The sequence below is a fragment of the Medicago truncatula genome, chromosome 2 (assembly GCF_003473485.1).
Source record: "Medicago truncatula cultivar Jemalong A17 chromosome 2, MtrunA17r5.0-ANR, whole genome shotgun sequence".
Taxonomy (NCBI): domain Eukaryota; kingdom Viridiplantae; phylum Streptophyta; class Magnoliopsida; order Fabales; family Fabaceae; genus Medicago; species Medicago truncatula.
Genome location: NC_053043.1, coordinates 1,374,692 through 1,399,553, shown reverse-complemented (window position 1 = coordinate 1,399,553; position 24,862 = coordinate 1,374,692). Strand labels below are relative to the sequence as shown.

The 24,862-nt window shown below is 32.2% G+C and overlaps 1 protein-coding gene across 1 annotated transcript; it reads left to right on the top strand.

Moving 5' to 3' along the window:
- The first annotated feature begins 18,240 nt into the window (after nucleotides 1-18,240).
- Nucleotides 18,241-23,046, top strand: LOC11424908 (beta-xylosidase/alpha-L-arabinofuranosidase 1). The gene is made up of 7 exons (XM_003593097.4): nucleotides 18,241-18,939; nucleotides 19,830-20,117; nucleotides 20,304-20,473; nucleotides 20,568-20,665; nucleotides 21,017-21,367; nucleotides 21,694-22,104; nucleotides 22,295-23,046. Exons 1-7 carry the CDS (start codon nucleotides 18,502-18,504, stop codon nucleotides 22,864-22,866), a joined length of 2,328 nt encoding a protein of 775 aa, XP_003593145.1. The 5' UTR covers nucleotides 18,241-18,501; the 3' UTR covers nucleotides 22,867-23,046.
- The last annotated feature ends 1,816 nt before the right edge of the window (nucleotides 23,047-24,862 follow it).

Below are 24,862 nucleotides of genomic sequence, written 5' to 3'. Positions count from 1 at the left end.
ACCTTATCTTCAATGAATGGTCCTCAACAGCCCTACAAAGATTGAATAAAAATCACTTAATATTTAATTCATATTGTATTACAACTGTATGAATACTGTATTTTTATACCGTATTTATACTATATGAATACTGTATTTTCATACGATATTTATACTCATACTCCTTTCATAGCAATGTAAACCCAAAAAGCAGTATAAAATTAACATTTTCTAGCTTTCAACTGTGCATAATTAAATACAGTATTCAATACTTCCAACAACCCTTTTTTTATTCAGAAATAATGTAACATGAGCTTTGCTTTATAGTTAAACAATATATGAAACCAAAAAAACGCTTACTTTGAAGCATCCATGTCGGGAATCTGTCCAGAGAACACGTTTCCATGAGATGATGGAACTTCCATATTCAAATCTTTCTTCTTCACTGAACCTTCAGTCGCCATCGAATCGTCCTTCTTATTCTTTGTTCTTGTACTCCCCGTCGCATCTTTGTTCTTCACCCTAGAACCCGTACTCGCCGTCGCCTTTCCATCTTCTTTCCACTTCATTTTCACAACAAACGGAGATGAACAATCACCTGGAATTCGATTTGTGATGGATATTTGATTTCTGTAACGATTTTGGAAGGAGATTATTGAAGAACAATGGATTTGGAAACTTAAGGGTTTGTGGTTTAACCCTAGAACTAGAATCTGAAAATGCAGCTCTCACGTGCCAAACCCTTTTATATTTTCTTTTTTCTTTTTTATTTTTTTAAAGAATTACACAATTGGCTTTTTGATTTAAAATAAATGGGGAAATACACATGTGGCATGACACATCCGCGTTGACCTGGTCAAAATTGACCAAAAGGTCTGTTTTGCAAAGGGGCTAAAACATAAGGGTTTAAAATTTAATTTTTTTAATAGGGGGCCAAAATCGCACCATTCTGAAAGTTAGGGGGTTAAAACTGCAGTTTAGCCAATGAAAAAAGAAAGAGAAAAAAAAAAAAACAGTGGTGCTATATGTAGCGAAATTTGTCCCGAGGCGTGTTTAACAAATTGAAGATTGCTTTTTAGGCCCCCCCAATATCTCTTTAGGCCCCCTAAAAATACAAAAATAACCTTTATAATACATCCGGTAGTTACATACCGGTAGTGCATTTTAAATTTTCACATTTTACACCTTCGGTATGTACATACCGGAGGCACATTTACAAATTTTCGCTTTTATCGCATTATGTTATTTAAATGTACATGCTCTGCTATGTTGGAAAATTCACAAACTTTTGGTAGGGTGCATAAAATTTACAGAAATAAAAGGATCAAACTTTTCATTGAATATGACAGAACTCTAAAAAAATTATGCAGAAACAATACGAGAGAGGAAGAAGCAAGGTTTACCTTCTAAATGATTGCAATTGAGTAAAGATTGACGCAATTTGTTCTATTAATTGTAATGAAAACACAACAAAAATTGGCCAAAAAACGCAAGGTATGGAACAATATTGGGTCGGGTATAATTTTATTAAATCTTTGTGTGTCAAATCTTATCTTATATATAAAAAATGTTTAAATCTTTTAGGCAATTTTTTAGAAGAAAAAAAAATATTGTTAGTATTTTTTAAAATTTTTTATTATGGAAAATGTTGTCTTGAAAATGATACATTCAATGCATTAAAACATTAAAAAGTAACCTTTTTTATTTAAAATTTATCTATTATTTTTATTTTTGTATCCTTAAAATTTATCAATTTTTTAGTAATTAATTTTTTAATTAATTGATATGAACTCAATATGATTTGATGTCTAGATGACACGTTAACGGAATAATGAGAAACTCCAATGATCATCACACTATAAGATGATATGGTCCCAGTATACCGCACATGACATATTTTCTCTTCTCTTTATCATTTTTGAAGAGGACTTGAGGCATAAAGATATGGTTAACGAAGAACCAAATCAACCGTCGTTAACTTTTCTTATGTATTATTTTAGATCACATTCTCTTAATTTGTTTTTAACCGTGGCTTTGAAGAGGTTAATTCATCCAAGTATTTCTAATACTCAACTTTCAATGTCCTTGATAACATGTTGTAGATCCTATCATATTGATGAATATATTCAATGTTTTGTTTGTTTCCGTTATTGATTCATAATTATTGAAATGTTTTATGAAGTATATTTTTATTTTGACCTAAATTTACAACAAATAGTATTAGAGTCACTTCATGTTTGGATTATAAACATATTTTATTCCATGTTTAGGGTGAGATTTTATTTGTTGCGTGGCTTGATATATACATCTGCGATGGCTGTGTTTTTTTTTATCAATGTCCATTTGTCTTGTAAAGCCTGTTTGTTTTGTGATATATCAATGCCTAATTGTTTATGGATGTCTATTTGTTTCTCTAATTCATCGACGCCTTTGTATTAATTCATCCAGTTTGCATAATAAACTTTACTTTGGATCTTAATCTTATGGCTTACAGTTAATTTCTCCAAATCTCTAATGTTATTTGAGCAATTAGGATATCTATTTGTTTTCGATCCAGAAATTACGAGATTTATTAAATATTTATGCTAAGAATCCATGACTTCATGTTGGTTCTTTGACTTATTGATGCCTGCAAGTGAATTTTATTTTAAATCGGCCATATAATGTATTGATGGTTACTTTATTCATGTGAATATTTGGATTTGGGGAGAGATATTCTTTTCAGAAACGAAATGATAAAATGATCGTAGACGGTTGCGGAGCCAGGATTATTGTAAAGTTCGGGTAAAAAAAATTTGCAACACATTTGTAAGGGTTTACATAAGAAATTGCAAGCAAATAATAAAAAATCTAAAGAAATTACCCAATTTATAGGGGTTTATCTAAGAAATTCATAGGGATTTATGATGACATCTCGTCATTACGTAATTTTTATATGTATTTTGATCACAAAGTGGAGTTCACAAGGCAACTTATGCAGCAAAAGAGCAGAAAAATGAAGAAAATACAAAGAAGGAAATCGTGTCACGATTTGGTAAAAATGTGACACGATTCTGGAAGACCAAAACTTGCTTCGACATTGAGAAATCGTGACACGATTTGAGGAAACCCTTATTCAGTAATTTGCGATTCAAAGGAAAATAGTGTCACGATTTACTAAAAACGTGACACGATTTTGGGCGAAATTCTGTGCCTATTTAAGCTGAAGTCTATTTCAAAGACAAGGGTTACGATTTGGAGAGAGCAAAGTGCGATTTTGAGACTACAAGACGGCGAGAAGGGCGATTTCTTCACTCTTTTACCAGTTCATGTATGTATTGATTCCTCTAATGATTATGTTATTTGTAAACACCATTATGAGTAGCTAAATCCATTAGAGGTTAGGTCTGAGATGATTCTTTGTAACCCTAATTGATTCATGTTGCTGTGAAACTCTATTATTTGTGAATGACAATCTAGTTTTTATTCAATTCAATTGTTCTTAATGCTTTTTATATCATGATCAAATATAAATATGATTTAGTGAGAACGAACGACTACTGACCATAGCTTTCGACTTAGACCTAATTGAATTGTTCTAATAAACATGGTTAGTCTAGAAATGGATAATCCTTTATTAGTGATATTAGGTTAACGTGCTTAAACCTTCAAAGGTTATTAGACCACCTAAGGAATTAGGGGCTGTAACCCTAGAAGAGGGTCCTAACTCAAGGGATTGATTAAGACTATTTTGTTAACTATCGTAAAACTAGGGACTCATTCACAAGAATAAGTGCAGTATACCAATTAGGGGAACATAGATGATTCGAAAGACCTAAACTCATCTCTCTCTTATTCTTTAAACCAATCTTATTTTCTGTTATTGCTTATGCAACAAACCAATCAACTGCCTAGCGGCAAATTAAAAGAACCTTTATACATCTTAAGTTACAACGTAATTGAATTATTGAGATTAAAACCAGTCCTTGTGGGAACGATATTTTACTACTTCGATAGTATTTGGTACACTTGCCAAAATTTTATCAATTTACATAAGAAATTGCAAAAAAATTGGGTCCGAGCCCGGGCGAGTGCCCGGGGTCGTCGAGCCATAGAACCGCCCATGATCGTAGATTAACTAGAGACATATATGTATATAAAATACGGTGTAATCCATTTTATGTAGCCTATCAGAAACAAAACATCACAGCAAAATGCATCAATGAAATGCATCAATGAAAGTAAACGGGTTAAAAGATGTGTTACACGTTTAATGACGTCAAATGAGTGTAGAAAGTAGAAAACTTATAGTAATCCTCCTCCAATGATTAAGACCAAGATTTTGCACAAAAAAAAAAAACCGTACTTGAGGGTTTTTGTATGAGATCTGTCCGATGGTGATCATATAAAGGCAGTGGTGGCGTGCGGTGTTCTAGTATAGTGGTTGTAACACCCCATTTTCCAAAATGTAAAATAATACATAATAATCAGAGTATTCAACTTAAACAGGATGTCACACTTCTTTAAAAGATAAATAGGGTAAAATTATTATTTATTTAAACATCTTTTATCAATAATTCAACTTACATCGCAGCGGAAAAACATTTAAGTATTCAACAAGATGGCACAACGGCCTCAACATAAACAACTTATTAAAATTTCATTCTAGGTAGTTCATCAACATAATTCATAATAATACGTAACAAATGGAAAACAACACAAATATCTCCATCCCGTTACGTATCAGAGCGACCCTAAGACGACGCGTGAGAGAGTCAACTCACTTCAACAGCTAATCCTGGTTATCTACACGTTACCTACGTAGAGGCAACATTTAAACAGAAGGGGTGAGATTTCACATTCAATAACAATAAGCGTATAATTCTTTAAAAGAATTTAACGACACATAACAACACCTATTCATCTTTAGTAAAACTAATACACAATAGTTTGAGTAAGAGAATTTATCAACATAAAGCAACAACAAATCATCATCAACAATGTCTCACATAAACAACATAAACAACAACGATAAATAATATTGATACTTCACATAGTTCCAACTATAAATTATCAATTAACTTCAAATCATCATTAACGATGCTTCACATAAACAACATAAACAACAACAATAAATAATATTGATCATTCACATAGTTTCAACTATAAATTATCAATCAACTTCAAATCATCATTAACGATGCTTCACATAAACAACAACAATAATTAATATTGATACTTCACATAGTTTCTCATTAACAACTCATTAGTAATTGACAACTTGACAACAACAACAATGCGACAACATCGACATCAACTCGACAATGCAACGACAACAACATCAACTTGACAATGCAATATGCATGTGGTACCAATCAGGGCATCAAGCCCCCAACGTATGGAGCATAAATATACTCACAGGACATCAAGCCCGCAACTTATAGAGCAAATAGGCTCACAGGGCATCAAGCCCTTAAGTTTAATGAGTATGCATGGACTCAGCAACCAACAACTTTAACAACTTAGACAACTTTTAACGACTTAGACAACTTATACGACTTCAACAACAACTTACAGTCTTAGCGACTTTGGCAATAACTTGCAACATTAACGACATTGACGACAACAACGGCAACGATAACAACAACGACTTTGCATCATAATATCATAATTCATCAATGTATACATTCATATAGTTATTCGTTAATTATGAACAACATCATATAACATCGTATTTATCAACATATACATTCATAAATCATGAACAACATCATATAACATCATATTCATCAACATATACATTCATATAATAATTCATCAATCATGAACAACATTATATAAGATCATATTCATCAACATATACATTCATATAATAATTCATCAATCAAAGATATTCACGTCAAACCAAGTTAGATTCATCACAGCATAGGTTAAATACTCGTAAACACCTTAATAGAACTCATGGTACACAAGCTTTGAAGTTTGGAGACAATTCATAAGTTTTGAGTTGACTTAGAAATAGTTATGTGGAATTTTCATAAAATTTCACTAAGACCTCGTTGGAGTATTTTCATCATAACTCAAAAACCAAAAATCATTTTCAAGTCAATCCAAAGCCACTGGAAAGCTAATACAATTATCTACAACTTTCATGTTTACACAAATGGTCAATTCAAAACAGAAACGTTTGAAAAAGACGCAAAAACATGAAACAGGGTATGCTGTCACTTTGCAATTTCGCTAATGGCGAAAAGTTAGCTAATCGCGAAATCGTTACAGAGGATTTCGCCAATAGCGAACTTCTAGCGAGTTTCTCTCCTGCTGTTACGATTTCTGCACATTTTTCACCCAAAAAACACAAATTTCATCTACCCAAATTTGATAGGAAACTTAACCTATGATTATTCTACAACCTGAAGACCAATTATTACGTTAATTCATCGGATTACCTACTCTTTCAACAATCAAATTGCAATTCAAAACCCTAACTTCTTTTCAAAACTCTAACTTCTTTTCACAACCCTAACTTCATTAACATCTTAATTTCTACAATCAATTCTACAATTAAAACAACCAATTACAACTTCTAAACCTAATTCCCAAATTTCCAAAACTACAACCTACCACCTGTTAAATCCAGTTTCAGAATGATACAACTTAGAATTAGAGAAAGTTAGTCTCACCCTTACCTCAGATTGATCGACGAAGGACTCTACCACTTTCTCTCCTCTGACTCTTGTCTTCTCTTGGTTTTCTCCCTTTTTCTCCAAAAACAGGTTTCACGTAATCCTTATTTTCTAATTCTAACTCTTCCTTTTATATAAATCCTTAACCTACTTATTTTCTCTTATTTCAAAATCTGCCCTCCCAGTCTCAATATTCTATTCTAATATATATATAATATAAAATAAAATATTTCTATAACAAATACCAAATATATCTCTATAGCAAATATATTTCTATAACATATATATTTCTACACCAAATAAGAAATATATTTCTACACCAGATAACATATATATTTCTACACCAAATAACAAATATATTTCTACACCAGATAACATATATATTTCTACACCAAATAACATATATATTTATATCAGATAACATATATATTTCTACACCAAATAACATATATATTATACTAATAAATACCAACATATAACATAACAAAATATACTCATTAAAATAAATCGACTAAATTATAAAAAGATATTTAAACTCAATAAAATAAATAAATAATAAAATAGGTCGTTACAGTGGCGATGTGGTTCAATGCCTCTATCGTTGAGAAGAGTGTTACTGAATATCACTGTGTGTTGAATAAATGAGCTGTCCTTGAGGATGAGGTATAATCACCTTTATATAGACGAAGGTTGCACTAAAAGCTTTCGTGAAATGTGACACCTCATCAAGAAGCCGTTGGAGGAAACGTGGATGGTGCTAGAAAGGCTAGGGCGTGTTCCAACATGGTGGTCCACACCGTAACTCGCGTGTTCCCTCAAGGCATTATGCTTCGTTTCGTGGAATTGATCCACATGTCTTAATGGAATTGGGCGATCTAGCCAATCTAGAACAATACGTATGGAAGAGGGAAAAAAATGGTGGATGAAATTTGAGGTGGAAGAGTCTAGACCTAATACTGAAAAGTTATCGACAACGAGATTTAACTGTCGTTGAAATCATTTAACAAACGACAGTTAATTACTATTAAAAGTATTCATGTATTTTTTGGGTGTTAAAGAACAATGTTAATAGTGAGACAGACAAAATCCAAATATATATCTAGAGTTTTTTTGGGTATTCTTTTTCCTTTCTAGAAAGATGGTATACAAAATATCCTAGAAACACTTCTTCTGGGTACAAAATATCCTAGAAACTTAAGTATAGTAGCAATAATAATGATTGTAATATCTCATAAAACAAAATGTGGGCCAGTAAAGGTAAGTGCAAATGGCTTCAATGCCAACGAAAATAATCATCAACTAAACAAAACTTATTCAGATTCATAATCTTTTTCTGCTACAGCACTACTGCAAAAAGAGGCACTAGAATATACATCAATTATGTTCTTGTAGATAGTAGCTACCGACTTTCAATATGTAGAATATAAACGAGGCAATGCTAATCAGTAATCACTGATCCATTCTCTAATGTCCTCCATTACATTTACTCATTGTCATTGACATGTGTGTTTGAATATACAAATACACCTTATTAGACAATAAATTGTGGTGTGGACAGAGCATAAGCTAGTAACAATTTATAATGGTTGATGATCAGTATGAGCTTAAACAAAATGTAACATATATATAACAAGAAATAATCATTAGACATAACACTTTTACTAAACTGCTCTTACTTTATAAGAAAAAGAAAAACTTAAAATTGCATTGAAAATTGTGAGAGAAAAGTTGGAGAAGGTAAAGTTGGAAGAAAAAAATCAAAGTTATATTGGAAATGTAAAGTAACATTCATTTTAAAACAATTTTTTTTTACTAAAGCGACACTCATTTTAAAACAGAAAGAATATTTCTTTCTCACTTAAAAAACCCACACACACTCCACAACCATAGTTCACATCCACAAACACATGTTTTTGCTAAGTTTTATTTATTTTAAAAATGTGAAGGCTTATTTATTCCCAAAAAATTAAACCTTGCACTACTACAGAAATGACATTTCTCCACTGATGTGAAAACTCTGATGTTAAATGTCTTTTTTCTAGTAGTGTTGTGTATTTTTGTCTGCTAACAAATGACAAAATTACTGTATTGGAAATTAGGAGTATTGCATGTGATATAAGTTCTATGGTATATTTGTATGATTTGATGTAATACACCGTCTATTCCTTTTTAAGTGTCGCAGTTTGATCATTTGCACAATTTATATAACCTAATTCGACAATTTTTTTTTATTAATATATAAAAACAAAAGTTAGCATATAAGATGTTGTCTAAATGGTTTCGATGAATATTTTAAAATTATGCTTTTTTATAATCTATTATAATAGATAATTAAATATATTAATGGTCAAAATTATTCATTAACATGTGTGAAGTGGTAAACTACATCACTTAAAAGTAAAGGAGAGAGTATACATATTTAATGTTACAAATCTATATATAGGGCCGGGCCAACGGATTAATAGGATTAAAGCAAAAATTTAAATGTGGCCTTTATATTTTATTTTTGGTTTAATTGCATTTTTGGCTCCCTATCTTTTCAAAAGTTGTGGTTATGGCCTCCTAACTAATTTAAATACAAAACAACCCCCTATGTTTTGATTCTTTGGCAGTTTTGGACCCTCAGTCCATTAGTGAGGTGCCACATGTATTATTTAGGGGGCCACATGTATTATTTTGGACCCTAAGCAAAAGCTTTAAGCCTCAAAATTTTGGATGAAAAAAAAAATTATATATATGGCATGAGTGTGCCTTCATAGGGAGTTTGGAGGTTTGGGGGTGAGACGGTTGAAAGAATTCAATTTGGATTTATTAGAAAAGTGGTGTTGGAGGATGCTAGTTGATAGGAGTGGCTTTTGGTATCGAGTCTTAGTCGCCCGTTATGGCGAAGTAGGCGGGAGGTTGGAGGTTGGGGGCCGGAGTTGTTCTTCTTGGTGGAGGGAGATAGGGCTGATTAGAGACGGGGGAGGTGATATAGGTGGAGGTTGGTTTGGAGAGTGTGTGTCTAAGAAGTTGGGGAATGGTTCAGACACTTTGTTTTGGTTTGATAAATGGTTAGGGTCGGTGTCTTTTTGTGAGCGGTTTCCTAGGTTGTTCGATCTCTCTGTGAACAAATTCTTTTCGGTGGCAGATTTGTTTTCTCTTGGTGTAGAGTGGGGTGGGGAGGCGTGGAAGTGGAGGAGGAGGTTGTGGGCTTGGGAGGAGGAGGAGTTAGAGGAGTGTAAGGCCTTATTGACTGATGTTTCTTTGCAAGATTATGTTTCAGATAGGTGGGTTTGGTTGCCAGATCCTATTGTGGGTTACTCTGTTCGCGGTTCATATCATATGCTGACTTCTAGAGACGTTCCTCTGAGGGATCCTGCAACATCTTTGATTTGGCATAACCAGGTGCCGTTGAAGGTTTCTTTATTTGCTTGGAGGCTACTTCGTGATAGATTGCCTACTAAAGCTAATTTGGTTCAAAGACGGGTGCTTGACTCAGAAGCTTCATTGTGTGTTTCAGATTGTGGCATGAGTGAAACGGCGCAACATTTGTTTCTATCTTGTGATGCTTTTTCATCGTTATGGCCTCTGGTGCGCCATTGGCTGGGAATTCTAGGGGTTGACACCAATGTTCTACTAGATCATTTTCTTCAGTTTGTGAATTTGACAGGTGGAGGGAAAGCTACTAGAGACTTTCTTCAGCTTATTTGGCTTTTGTGCGTTTGGGTGGTATGGAACGAACATAATAATAGGTTTTTCAATAATGTTGTAACTTCTATTCCCAGGCTGTTAGACAAAGTTAAATATATGTCTTTAGCTTGGTTGAAAGCCAATAAGGTTGTTTTTAGGTTTGATTCTGAGATGTGGTGCTCAAGTCCCTTACAATGTTTGGGCATCACGTAATGGTTTGTTTGGTTGTTTGTTTGACTCTTTATTTGTAGAGTAGTTCTTTTGAAGAGTTGCTTTTGGTGATTAATATAATTCCATTTTTGATTGTTAAAAAAAAAAAAAAAGATTTGTTTTGTTTTTCATAAAAAAATAGGGTAATTAGTTTAGTTTAGATTTCATAAAAAAAATAGGGGACTATTTTCATAAAAAAGAAAATAGGGGACGACTTCAATTGGTTTTTAATAAAAAAAATAGGTTTATTTTATTTTTCATAAAAAAATAGGGTAATTGGTTTAGCTTAGGTTTCATAAAAAAATAGGGGATGATTTTCTTTTGTTTTTTAATAAAAAATAGGAGCGAAAATAAGATTGGATTGGATTTAGGAGTTATGTGTTGTTTTTGATTTCAAAAGCATTTGAAAATAACATTTTGATTCAATTAAGGGTTAAATATATTTTTGGTCCCTATAAATATACCAATTTTTTCGTTTTATTCCCTCTAAAATTTTCCTTCAACTTTTAGTCCCTGTAAAATTTTCAATTACTACTTTTGGTCCCTATTTTTAAGCAAATTTTTGTATTTTTTAATGAAATTGTACAGAAATTTATGGAATATTGTAAAAATCACTCCCAAAAAAAAATTAGAATTTTTTAACAAAACATGAATTAAATATGAATTTTTTACCTCCAAATATATAAAGATTCATATTTAATTCATGTTTTGGTAAAAAATTCTAAATTTTTTTGGGAGTGATCCTTATAATATTATACATTTTTCTGAAATTTTTTATTTAAAAATATGAATTATACATATGAGTTTACTTTAAACAAGTGACCAAAAATAAAGATTGAATATTTTATAAGAACTAAAAGTTGAAGGAAAATTTTAGAGGGACTAAAAAAAAAAGTTGGTATATTTATAGGGGCTAAAAATATATTTAACCCTTAAATTAAATAGGGGTAATATAGTAAAATTAATCATTAAAGTTAGGTTAAATCTAGGACAACATTCCGCATTCGAATTAACTTTAAGAAATAAGAGATTTTGTCCAACAATATCACTTTTTTTTTTTTTTTACAAACAATATCACATTTTTATCGAGTATATATTGAACAATACACAACCACCATATATGTTTGAGGCTGCGTGTCCATAATAATAGGTCTATCTATCACACTTGCCGTCTACGCTGAAATGAGCCATGAAATTGAAAGACACTCATGTGATGTACGTACCTTTTTAGTGGCCATGACTATATGTGACACATTTCATTATCAATCATAGTCTTGCTTTTAATTATAGTAACGTAGTGATTGTCTAATTCTTTAGAAGAATCACTGAATCACATCACATACAACTAATTTGGATCAGACCAAAATATAATGGAATGTGACAAACTAGCTAAAAAGAAATAGGATGTGGCGGTTCTGCCTACCATTTTATGGAGAATTAATAACAGTAGTTATCATCTCATTATTGGACTGATTAAGAACACAACACATGAGGTTGTGATTCTTTTAAATAAACTATAGGATATGATTGAAGAGTGCATTGGGTGCATGCAGTCCATATCTAGATTTGAAGATCCAGAATAATATAATTAATTAATGTTAGTTAAGCCATGATCACGTATACGCACAATAGATGCTTTATAGGATGTACGTGTGTCTTAGGATAATATTGTTAAGATGGAAATTAAAAGAAACTATACATAAAAAATAATAATAATCAAAAGTTGTAATCCTCTTCTAAGCCACTCCTAGCACTACAATGTCAAGATGAAATGTTGGCAACCTTTAAACAAAAAGTCATGATCCTCTGAAACAATGGAACAAACTGACCCACACCACACAAACTGCAAATTCCACTACTTACAATCAGAGGCGGATCTGGACTCACAATGTTGGTGAGACACAATTTTTTTGTCAAATAATTAAATAAAACTAAATTTAATAAAAAATTATATTAAAAATATTTTTAGCAAAACGATCATTTATTTGATTATTGATCATCCATCTTGATACTTGGTTGACTCTTCATATATTCTTCATCCTGATTCAATTTCAATTTCAAACAATATAAAATCAATTTTAGTAGTCAAAACCTAATAATAGCTTGACAAACACATGATGCTAAGGATAAAAACTCAATTCTTAAATCTTTTGTAAAACCATTTTCAACAAGCAACACCAAATATATAGTTTGATAATCACAAAAAACTGATATTACTTATTATTAATATTAAATTAAATAATTAATTTCATTCTCTATTTTTTTTATAGAAGTAATTTCATTCTCTCTATATGTCAAAAAAAATATGCATGTACTTTGTAAAACACAGATAGATACTAAGTGAACGATTCTCTTTGTGCTTTATCCAATGCATTGTTTGTGGGTCATTGTTAGTATTTGGTTTGAACAATACTCACTAGTTTGAAACCCATAGGGTGAAAAACTTTAGGCTTTTCAAGTACATGGGTTCTTTGTTTTCTGTTAATTGTACAAGAATTCAAGAGCACCTATTCATAAAAGTTTTTGGCTGGGCTGGTGTGGCAACGTGTTGTTCAGGTCCGCCCGCCCATGCTTACAATATTAATGCTCAATCAAAACATAAAATTGGTCCACCATTGAAACTTTTTGTTTTTGTCTTAAACCATTACCAAGATTAAATTTTAACATCATCAACCAAATGTGCAACGAACCTTCCATTATGTCCAAATATTTAATTATTACATAACTTTTCTCTTAACTTATTAACCAAATGTAAACCACTAGAAGTCTAAACATGGTTGAAAGCGTGTGACTGATTTTGCGATAACTAGAATTGATTCTAATAAAATTGGATTTATCTAAATTTATTTTGACTAAAAATGAATTGAACGTAAATTGATCTATGTTTGACTATGTTGACCTAACATAATGGTGATTCTTATCAATTTACACTTTGTCTCTACCCCACCCCAATAAAAATAACTTTAAAAGATATTAATTTGAGAAATGATACTTGAGGGAACCTTAAAAAAAGAAAAGTAGACCTATAAGATTGACAATACAACTTTAATGAGAATAAGACTCCATCCATCGACAAATTCTACACTTTCAAATAGATAATCCATTTTTAATATTTCCACCAAAGGACCCCAAAAAGATAACCTTGGCATTTTGCCACCAATTGAAATGTGTCAAGATATTTGAAAGGTGTTTAACCCTCCTTACAATTAAGAAATGTTGCAGCTTCTTCCAACTATGAGTTTCTCACATTGATCCAATGAAAAAACTTTTATGAAAATTCTCTTTTATCATTTTCTCAACTTTTTCCCCAGAAATTCAAGATGTTAGTCCTTGAATTTAGAATTAGAATCAACCTAGACACCTCGTAATAAACCAACATTCATCAACAAACATAACATTAAATTTAAACTTTCATCGGATATCAAGAATAAAAAATGTGATAAAAGACCTCACCTCATAACTTTCTAGTAAACCTGCTTTGGGGAATATCTTCTTTTTTAGCAAATGTGAAAGTAGAAAAAGGACCGATCTACAAGCTATAGCTAGCAAGTTGCCCAAATTGATTGATACCGGTATTTTAATTAATTTAAAATTTAAATTCATTTAAAAGTAATCCAATATATAAAAATATAAAACATGATAATAAATGATTAAATCTTGGATGTTACACCGAACAAAATTTAGAAGGTTAACATTTTCAAATGTGCCCAAATGATAGGTAGTAATAATTAAAGAATGTAAGAAAATATTAAACCAAATACCACCTAACTAGAATGACTTATTAGTTGAAGAGTATTTGTCCATGTAGTAACCACTCTTTTGTTCGTTTGTGTAAGGGTGACTCGTGTAGTGTCTCTGTGTGTGTTTTTTCTCCTCCTTTAATCCCTTTTGACTTATTTTTCTTTTATGGTATTAATTTTAATTTCCGCTAGAATGAAGAATTTTTTATTTGAATATCAATTGTTGATTTTATCCTAAGCAAGTTTTGAATCTAAAAATAAGTAATCAAATATTGAAGCACGTTGGTTGTTGGCAGTAGGCAGAATAAGGTTGAGTTGCTTTCTGGATCACCGAAAAAGCAAAAGAGTCCTAATGTGCCAATTGACTTATGTTATGTCATGTGTGGATAGATATGGACAAATTATCTCAACGTAATTATTCATTTGCATATTTTAATGGCTTATTATAAAAATGACTTAATTGCACTTTTGGACCCCTATCTTTTCAAAAGTTGCGGTTATGGACCCCTAACTAAATTAAATACAAAAGACTTAATTGAACTTTTGGACCCCTATCTTTCCAAAAGTTGCGGTTATGGACCCCTAACTAATTTAAATACAAAACAGCCCCCTATGTTTTGATTATTTGGCAGTTTTGGACCCCCAAGGCAAAAAAAAAAAAAAATTGACACGTGACACCTCACTTAGGGTGCCACGTCAGCGTTGACCGAGTCAACAATGGACCGGGGGTCCAAAACTGTCAAATAATCAAAACATAGGGGGTTGTTTTGTATTTAAATTAGTTAGGGGTCCATAACCGTAACTTTTGGAAAGATAGGGGTCCAAAAGTGCAATTAAGCCAATACAAAACAACCCCATATGTTTTGATTCTTTGGCAGTTTTGGACCCCCAAGGCAAAAAAATATATATATATTGACACGTGGCACCTCACTTAGGGTGCCACGTCAGCGTTGATCGAGTCAACAATGGACTGGGGGTCCAAAACTGTCAAAGAATCGAAACATAGGGGGCTATTTTGTATTTAAATTAGTTAGGGGTCCATAACCGCAACTTTTGGAAAGATAGGGGTCTAAAAGTGCAATTAAACCTATAAAAATCTATAAAAGAAAAACAAATTAACTTAGCTAGCAGACAAGTTGTGATAAGAGAGATACTTATTGTCTATTAAACAACCACGCATACAGACACATATATTGAGCACGACATAGACACTGACACGTCGACATTCTTAATAATTTAAAAGAATTACATAATTTAGTGTAATTAAAAATATCGTCGAGAAGTGTCCGTGCTTCATATTCTGGTTAAGCTTGGTGGGTAGTTAATGGCATGAATGAATAACGTCAAGAATGAATTTCAGAAACAACATTGGCCCATTTTTATTACACGAAAGTGTAGTATACTGGTACTGACCACTCTGCTGCACCAACTTGCAACTGATATTTCTCTTTCAAATTCCTACAAGTACTTCTCTTTTTAAAATCTGAATTATCCAATATATTCAATTCAAATTATATTACAAACGCAACACCAAACAATTATTTTGGTCTACAATACTAACACCACTTACTCCATTTCAAATACGGGGATAATATTGAAAAGAAAAACTTGTATATAATTTTAAAAACTGGATAATGATGATTCATTGGGTGCTTTACAGGTAGGATATGCTGCCTCAGCCACAAAGATACAATTATCTTCTTGTTTCTGCAGGCCACTGGATGGGTTCCACTGACCCAAACTTAGACTTCACGGTTTTATGATTGGGCCAAGTGAGACTCTGAGCGGGCCCATCACAAAGAGAATAGTAACCCCACCTATATCTATCTATCACTTGTGTGCATTTCGATGACGATTTATTATTATTATTTGGATTTTAATTATTTTTAAAACAATTTTTCTTTAAAATGAATTCAAAATATCGTGACTTATCTATAAAAATAATAATTTTATTAGTATCAAATAATTAAATCAATTGAAAATTATTATTATTTATTTCAATAGTAAAAACTATTTTGATTTTTGACACATTTTCGTAACATTTCTTTGATAATAAGAGAGTCAATACAACTTGGGATATTAAAATGAAGGGTTAATTATGTTTTAGGTTCTATAAATAGACGTGTTTCCAACATTAGTCCCTACTTAAATTTTATTAAATTTTTTGTCACCAATGTTTTTTTTTCCGTTAGCAAAATAGGTCCTCGTTGTTAATTGTTGCTGATTGAGCAAACGGTGAAGTACACGTGGATGCCACATCTGACTTTTTTTGTTGAGTTAAATATGTTTTTAGTCCCTATAAAATTGAGGCATTTTAAGTTTAGTCCTTACTTAATTTTAATAGTTGTTTTAGTCCTTAAAAAAATATTATGCACTTAGTATTAGTCAATGCTTAATTTATGCTCAAACTCTATTCATTTTTGGTCCCTACTTAAAATGTCTCGATTTTATAAGCATCTACGAAAAAAGGGTTAATTGTCCCTATTCAATCAGCAACAATTAATAGCGAGGACCTTTTTTGCTAACAGAAAAAAACGTTGGTGACCAAAAATTTAATAAAATTTATGTAGGGACTAATGTTGGAAACATGCCTATTTATAGGGACCTAAAACATAATCAACCCTAAAATGAATAGTGAGACTGGCTAATAATGTAACCTCTTATACAAGAGCATGAACGACCACATTGATTTATCATCTGAAACACTAAACCCACAAGTTTGTGAAGGAAGTTGTAGCAACACATACAAACTGCAATAATATGACCAAATTATGTGATGTTTGAGTGGAAAGCATCATTTATTGAATCAATCTCAAAATCAATATTATCAAATTGCACTCATCCTCAACAATAATAGGACCAAATTGATTTTTGACACATAAAAAAAGTATATTTTATGGATTTAATTTATATACACGGATAATGTAAAACTATTTTGCACATGCTTTCAATCAAATCATATAATGTAAACATTTTAAAACTTATTTATAAAATGTACATATTTTAATGTAATTGAATTGAATTTATGTATAAATATTTTTTTATACTTTCAAATAAATTAATCTTTTTATTTTATTTGAGTCAAGTTTAAGTTGCTTAGCCCCTGTACAAACACGGGCTTCATGACCTTCAACTTCATCCATATTCCTGCTGTCTCCAATGAGCTATAAGATATTTTCTTATATAAATTTCAATTATTCTTCTATACCATCATTTTCTCTTTGTTTCCAAGAATTGAACCACCAACCGAATAAAGTTATTTGTAATAAAGAAACTGGTCCTAACATATAATTATAAACTCTACTCAAACTTTAGATACCACCTAAATTCTAGTCTATATCATTAACAAATGTTAATACTACTCTCAAAATTTTGAAGACACCATACATGAACAAACAATCCAACATGGCATTGTTATGATCAAACATCTAACACAAACAAAGGTCATAAAATACTTACCCATTACCCTATGCTTGGTACCACATAATATTTGCTTCATTTATTATTACACAACCATAGAAGAAATTTCTTTATTATCATATCCAACACAAGTGCAATAGGCTTTTATTATCCATGAAAATGACACCCCTTAAAATCATTATTTCATCCAGCCTAAAAGCTTCACAATTACCTCATATATACAGAACCCTTTTTCATGCAATAATCAATTATTATTTTAGGAACAAGATTTTTTTTTCCAATACCATATGATCCCTTTTATTAATTTTATTTTTGTAGCAATTTTTTTTCACTTTTCACAATCTGTTTTAACTGAACCCCAAAACAAAGACAAATGCCAAAAAAGTACTCTTCTCACGTGATGATTTACCGTAGCAAGCAAATGTTGACTTTATTTTATAACACAATAATTCGACCAAAATAGAAAAAAATAATAAAAAAAACCACCTTGCACGCACTATGTAGAATATATATCTATATATATAAGTATATATATAACACACACAGTCACAGACCAAAGTTAAGATTCGTAAGATACAATACATTGATTCTTTCGGTTGTTTTTTTTTTTTTGGCTCTCTGCCAAAAAACAACAACTGCATTCAAAAGGGTGTTTCTTTCAAAGTTCAATCTTCTTCTCAATCACACATCACAAAAAAACAAAGCGTTCATAAATGACACATTTTTCACTTTATTCATAGAAAATAAACATAATAAAACATACCCTTTTGCTTGTTTTGTTGTTTTTAAAGATTTTTAGTGGTTACATTACAGTTATGGCCAACACAAAAAACAGAGAACCAAAGGTTTCCTCTGTTTTCCTCTGTTTCTCAATTTTCTATGTGGCAGTTTTGTTGAATTGTAACCATGTTTATGGTCAAACATCAACTGTTTTTGCTTGTGATGTTGCCAAGAATACAAATGTATCAAGTTATGGATTCTGTGACAAGTCATTGTCTGTGGAAGATAGGGTTTCAGACTTGGTGAAGAGATTAACATTGCAAGAGAAGATAGGGAACCTTGGAAACTCTGCTGTTGAAGTGAGTAGACTTGGGATACCAAAGTATGAATGGTGGTCTGAAGCACTTCATGGAGTCTCTAACATTGGTCCTGGCACACATTTTTCAAGTTTGGTTCCAGGTGCTACTAGTTTTCCTATGCCTATTCTTACAGCAGCTTCTTTCAATACTTCACTTTTTCAAGCCATTGGAAGTGTGAGTTTTCTTTTCTTCTTCTTTTTATTTATTTGTTTGGGAGCGATGCAATTAGTATTAATCAGACAACATGGTCCGAGAAAAAAAGTGATTATATCGTATTGAAAATCGATAATTTAATTCATTTTTTGTGGAACACATAAAGAAGTCTTTTTTTTTTTTTTTTATTTCTTTCTTGGTAGTAGCTTCTCAAAAACTGGGAAAAGGTGATGTTTTTCAACCTTTTATGGAATAAAGACATAAAAAGTTGTTAATTTTATTCATTGGAGTTGGTGGATTTTTTTTTTGTTTTTGAAATTTTCAGATATTGGTTAGATTTTGAATGTGAAATGTCATTTAAAAGAAGTAACCATCATGGCATGCCACGTTCAAGGGTTGGATCTCTAGTTTCAAAAATGGAGTTGAGAGGATATTAGTTGTTGTTGAATTTTGTAGGTTTGAGTATTAATAGTAGGTGGTTTAGCAATGAGGTTAAATGTATTAGTTAGTGATTAAAGGAAGTAGATGGTGGTAGTTACATGGTTGAATTTTGTTTATTTTTCATCATCCTTTCTTTAATGCTTATAGCATAATTTAGCATAAAAGCTAAAGCCTTTTAGGTACAAATGTTAAATTGAGCAATACAATAATAAATGAAACAAAGATATGGGTGAGTTCTCAGTTTGAACTTGCCAAATTAGTACTGTATCTTTTTCCAGCTTGCATATTGAAGCAAAAGTGAACAATTAATTGCTTTAACCAATGAAAAAGCCAAGTTCATTTATTTTGTAGCAGAAGTATATACTTTGTCATAATTATCAAGTACTAAAAGTTAAGGTTATAGACTAAATAAACTTACAAAAATAAAAGGGTTTAAAGTGGTGTTAAGGGCTAATTTATGGTAATTTCAGGTGGTTTCAAATGAAGCAAGAGCAATGTACAATGTAGGGTTGGCCGGTTTGACATATTGGTCACCAAACATTAACATATTCAGAGATCCAAGATGGGGAAGGGGACAAGAAACACCAGGTGAAGACCCTTTGTTAAGTAGCAAATATGCAGCAGGATATGTGAAAGGTTTGCAACAAACTGATGATGGAGACTCCGACAAGCTTAAGGTTGCTGCTTGTTGCAAACACTACACAGCTTATGATGTTGATAATTGGAAAGGTGTTCAGCGTTACACCTTCGATGCTGTGGTAAGTTAATGTGATTGTACTACTAGCAAGCCGACACTTCAGGTTGAAAACGTGCATGAGTGTCTGACACAAGTCAGTGTCCGACCCTTGCACGTTATCGACACGTGTGGTTACATTCAATCACTTTAGTAGTGATTGAATGGTTATGAATATAGAAAATCATTTTTTGTTTGTTCATTTTGTTAGGTGAGTCAGCAAGATTTGGATGACACGTTCCAACCTCCATTTAAGAGTTGTGTGATTGATGGAAATGTTGCTAGTGTCATGTGTTCATACAATAAAGTTAATGGAAAACCAACTTGTGCAGACCCTGACCTCCTTAAAGGAGTTATCAGAGGCAAATGGAAATTAAATGGGTAACTTAGAATTGTCTTAAATCTCACTTAGTTTGATTTCATTATTCATGTTGTTTTCACACTAAATAATATGAATATTATGTCGTGAATGTAGATATATAGTTTCTGATTGTGACTCAGTAGAAGTGCTTTTCAAAGATCAGCATTATACCAAGACTCCTGAAGAAGCTGCAGCCAAAACCATACTGTCAGGTAACAAAATATGAGAAAATTTGTACTTACATATTCCAATGAAAATTGCTGGATTTCCAATCATTTTGTGTTAGACTGTTGGTTAATTGAAAAATTATTGGTTTGCAATTTACACTTGTTGGATATAGTCGTAGTATTTAAACACGAACTATACTTCTATAAACCCGAAATTTAATTAATAGAAAGGTACTCCAGCCAGCCACTCTGCAATCTGAAATGTAGGCACAATTGGCCGAACTATGTGATCAAATATCCTGTGTTTGTGTTTTTTGTATCTTTTTACTTTCGGACTGGGCTGCTGTTCTAGTTGTTTACTTATCTTGGTTGTATGTAAATTTTGATTTCGTGCAGGTTTAGATTTGGACTGTGGAAGTTATCTTGGCCAATATACAGGAGGGGCAGTAAAGCAAGGGCTTGTGGATGAAGCATCCATTAACAATGCTGTATCGAACAATTTCGCAACATTGATGCGTCTTGGTTTCTTTGATGGTGATCCAAGCAAGCAACCTTATGGAAACCTTGGTCCAAAGGATGTCTGCACTCCAGAGAATCAAGAGTTAGCTCGTGAAGCTGCAAGGCAAGGGATTGTGTTGCTTAAAAATAGTCCAGGATCATTGCCTCTAAGTTCCAAAGCCATTAAATCATTGGCAGTTATAGGACCTAATGCTAACGCTACAAGGGTCATGATTGGAAACTATGAAGGTACCGATATTTCCTACCTCAGCAAATAAGTATATGACTTGGTCATATTATGGATATTATGGATATAATATGAAGTTTTGGTAAATGCATCCATTATATCTATGTAGAAACATAAAATATACTAACTGATCACAAATATATCTATTTGAATGCATCCATTGTCTCAGTGTCCAACACAGACACGCTATTGACATATGCGGTTACATTCGATCAGCTTAATTTTTTTTTAAATACTGTCTATGTGTCTTGTCGGTATCAGTATTGTATCTGTGTCCGTGTATGTGTCATTGCTTCATAGCATTTGACAAGTTACTGAAATTTTGCAGGCATCCCTTGCAAGTATACATCTCCCTTGCAAGGCCTAACAGCATTTGTTCCTACGAGTTACGCTCCTGGCTGTCCTGATGTGCAATGTGCCAATGCTCAGATAGACGATGCCGCGAAGATTGCAGCCTCTGCAGATGCTACCATTATTGTTGTAGGTGCAAATCTAGCTATAGAGGCAGAAAGTCTTGACAGAGTTAACATTCTACTTCCAGGACAGCAGCAACAACTAGTAAATGAAGTTGCAAATGTATCCAAGGGTCCTGTGATTCTTGTCATAATGTCTGGTGGAGGCATGGATGTTTCCTTTGCCAAAACTAATGATAAAATCACAAGCATTTTGTGGGTTGGCTACCCCGGCGAAGCTGGTGGAGCTGCCATAGCTGATGTCATTTTCGGCTCCTATAATCCAAGTAAGTTGTTCACAGTTTTCCAAAAAGTTATAAATCGTTGTTGTGGTTATACCGTGATCCCTAATATTAGAAATCACAGCAAATGCTGCTGATACAACTTGATCTCACTCCCCAGGTTGTGGCCCGCGGACATTATTTAAAATCAAAGCGATATACAACATTGACATTTGTCGATGATTTTGTGATGCAGGTGGAAGGCTACCAATGACATGGTATCCACAATCCTATGTAGAAAAGATACCAATGACAAACATGAACATGAGGTCTGATCCTGCTACTGGTTACCCTGGTAGAACTTACAGATTTTATAAAGGAGAAACTGTTTTCTCATTTGGAGATGGAATGAGCTTTGGAACTGTCGAACACAAAATAGTAAAAGCGCCTCAGTTGGTATCTGTTCCTTTAGCCGAGGATCATGAATGTCGTTCCTTGGAATGCAAGTCACTTGATGTTGCTGATGAGCATTGTCAAAACTTGGCATTTGATATTCATCTCAGTGTTAAGAATATGGGGAAAATGAGTAGTAGCCATTCAGTGTTGTTATTCTTTACCCCTCCTAATGTGCACAATGCACCTCAGAAACACTTGTTGGGTTTTGAAAAGGTGCAATTGGCAGGAAAATCAGAAGGAATGGTTAGGTTCAAGGTAGATGTTTGCAATGATTTGAGTGTTGTTGATGAACTTGGTAACAGAAAAGTTCCATTGGGGGACCACATGCTTCATGTTGGAAACTTGAAGCATTCATTGAGTGTGAGGATTTGATTTAAGTCTTCAAATCCTCTCTACATTGGGTTAGTTTTTATTTCCATTTTTCTTATTTGGTTTCATGAAAAGAATTTTCATAGGAGACCAGAAATAAGTTTGAGGTAACTGTAACAAAATTCCATGATTTGTAACATTATATTGAAATCACAAATTTGAATTCAAAATCTATAGTTTCTACTATAACTTGTTCTTTATATGATTTGATCACATATAATAGTCCTTTCACTGAAGTTTTCAACGATTCAAGTTATTATTCATTTATAAAAACCATCTTTGACAATAGTTGTCTTCGAAGTTTTATTGCATGAAATAAATGATTGCTTAGAACAACCATAATGGAGAGTGTTTCTTCTATTTAGCACCAAAACTAAATAGAGGTGCAAGAGTTTTGAAGACTGAGATTCAGTGACGACTTTAGTGGTGGGAAAGTCATCATGACTTGGGCGTAATATATTTTATGGTTAATGGTGCTTTACCCCCTGTAATATAGATCATTTTTGGTTTATATTTTTTTTGATATACTCCCCTGTAAAATATATTTTTTTTGGAAAAAAAAATATTTTACAGAGGGTAAAACACCATTAACCCTATATTTTATCAAAGATGAAAGAGAAATTATAGATAAGATAAGAGAGATAAACATAAAGTCATGGTAACTTTTCTTACTCAAAGGTACGGATCCAAATTTGAGTTTTAAGTGCTCTCTATCTATACACTCATTTAATAAAATTATTTATTTTGACATTATAAGATTCTAAAATGGAGTATCTCTTTTCTCATATTTAATATTTGAGTAAATTACAATTCCCTCCCCTTAAAGATGTTTGAATTACACTCTCCTCCTCTCTTATGTTAAAATATACATTTCCCTCTCTTGAAAAGTAAAATTTATACTTCCCTCCCTTGTAATTCAAGCAACTTTGAGGGGAGGGGAGTGTAATTTACTCTTAATACTTCAATTTTATAAGCATGTCAAAAATATGTCTGTAAAAAAATATTTCAATTTTAACTTAATTTACGCTTCCTTCAAGAAAAAAAGAAAAAAAAAACTTACTTTATCTTTTTCTTTATGCCACTTTGTTTCATTTACGTACAAATTTTCAAGTTTCAACACGTGACTGAGATTATTATTAAAAAATAAAATAAAATCTGGGTTCTTCTTCTCACCGCCGCAAACGTCCTTCACCTTCGCACCAACAGGTTTGTGAATCAATTGATCCTTCTGCTTCCCGATTGCAACAATCAATTTATTTATTCTCGTTCATTAATTGTTTCTTTACTCATCTGTGATTTATTATTATTATTATTATTAATTCTTATTGTTAATCCCATTTAAACTTGGAATGAAGAATCGCATAATTAGAATCTATCATTTCTCATGTTACCAGTTCAATTTATAACTTCATTTTGTTACTTATAATAAAATCTTATATGTTGAATCAATATCAAAACACTCATATTCTAACTTTACTTTTAAATACAATTAATTTAATCTTCTTCATTCAACATTTAAGATTTTCATTTTTGTGACTGCTTGTAACAATTCTGTTGTTAGAGTACTTCGAGTAGTGTGGAGGACACGGTGATGACCAAAATATTGTAAGATCTGCTTACTAGATGTTAATTTCAAGAACTTGCCTACGAGTGATGGTGTGGGGAAAATGGGTTCCTCCATGTTTCTCTTTTTAATGGCTATTAAGAATTATAATTTAGTCACCCTATCAATAATAATCACACTTTCACTCATCAGATACAAGTGGGTTCCTTGAAATTGTTATCTAGTAAGCAAATCTTACAATCTTCTCGTGACCATGTTGTCCACATTACAATGCCCTGAATCCTTGGGCGAGTGTGTGCTTCTCTAAGAACCTGCTCCAAGTACTCAACCTTGAGGATTGGATTTTATGCGGTCACAAAAATGCAGATCTGAAATGTCCAGTGAAGAACAGATTACTCATGACTTTAGTTTTATTTTAAAGTTAAGTTATAATAG

Excerpts from the sequence above, each read along its gene's own strand:
- LOC11424908 (XM_003593097.4), top strand. The coding sequence starts at position 18,502 with ATGGCCAACACAAAAAACAGAGAACCAAAGGTTTCCTCTGTTTTCCTC. Across the intron at positions 20,666-21,016 it reads AGCCAAAACCATACTGTCAG|GTTTAGATTTGGACTGTGGA; the intron begins GTAACAAAATAT and ends GATTTCGTGCAG. Across the intron at positions 21,368-21,693 it reads CATGATTGGAAACTATGAAG|GCATCCCTTGCAAGTATACA; the intron begins GTACCGATATTT and ends GAAATTTTGCAG.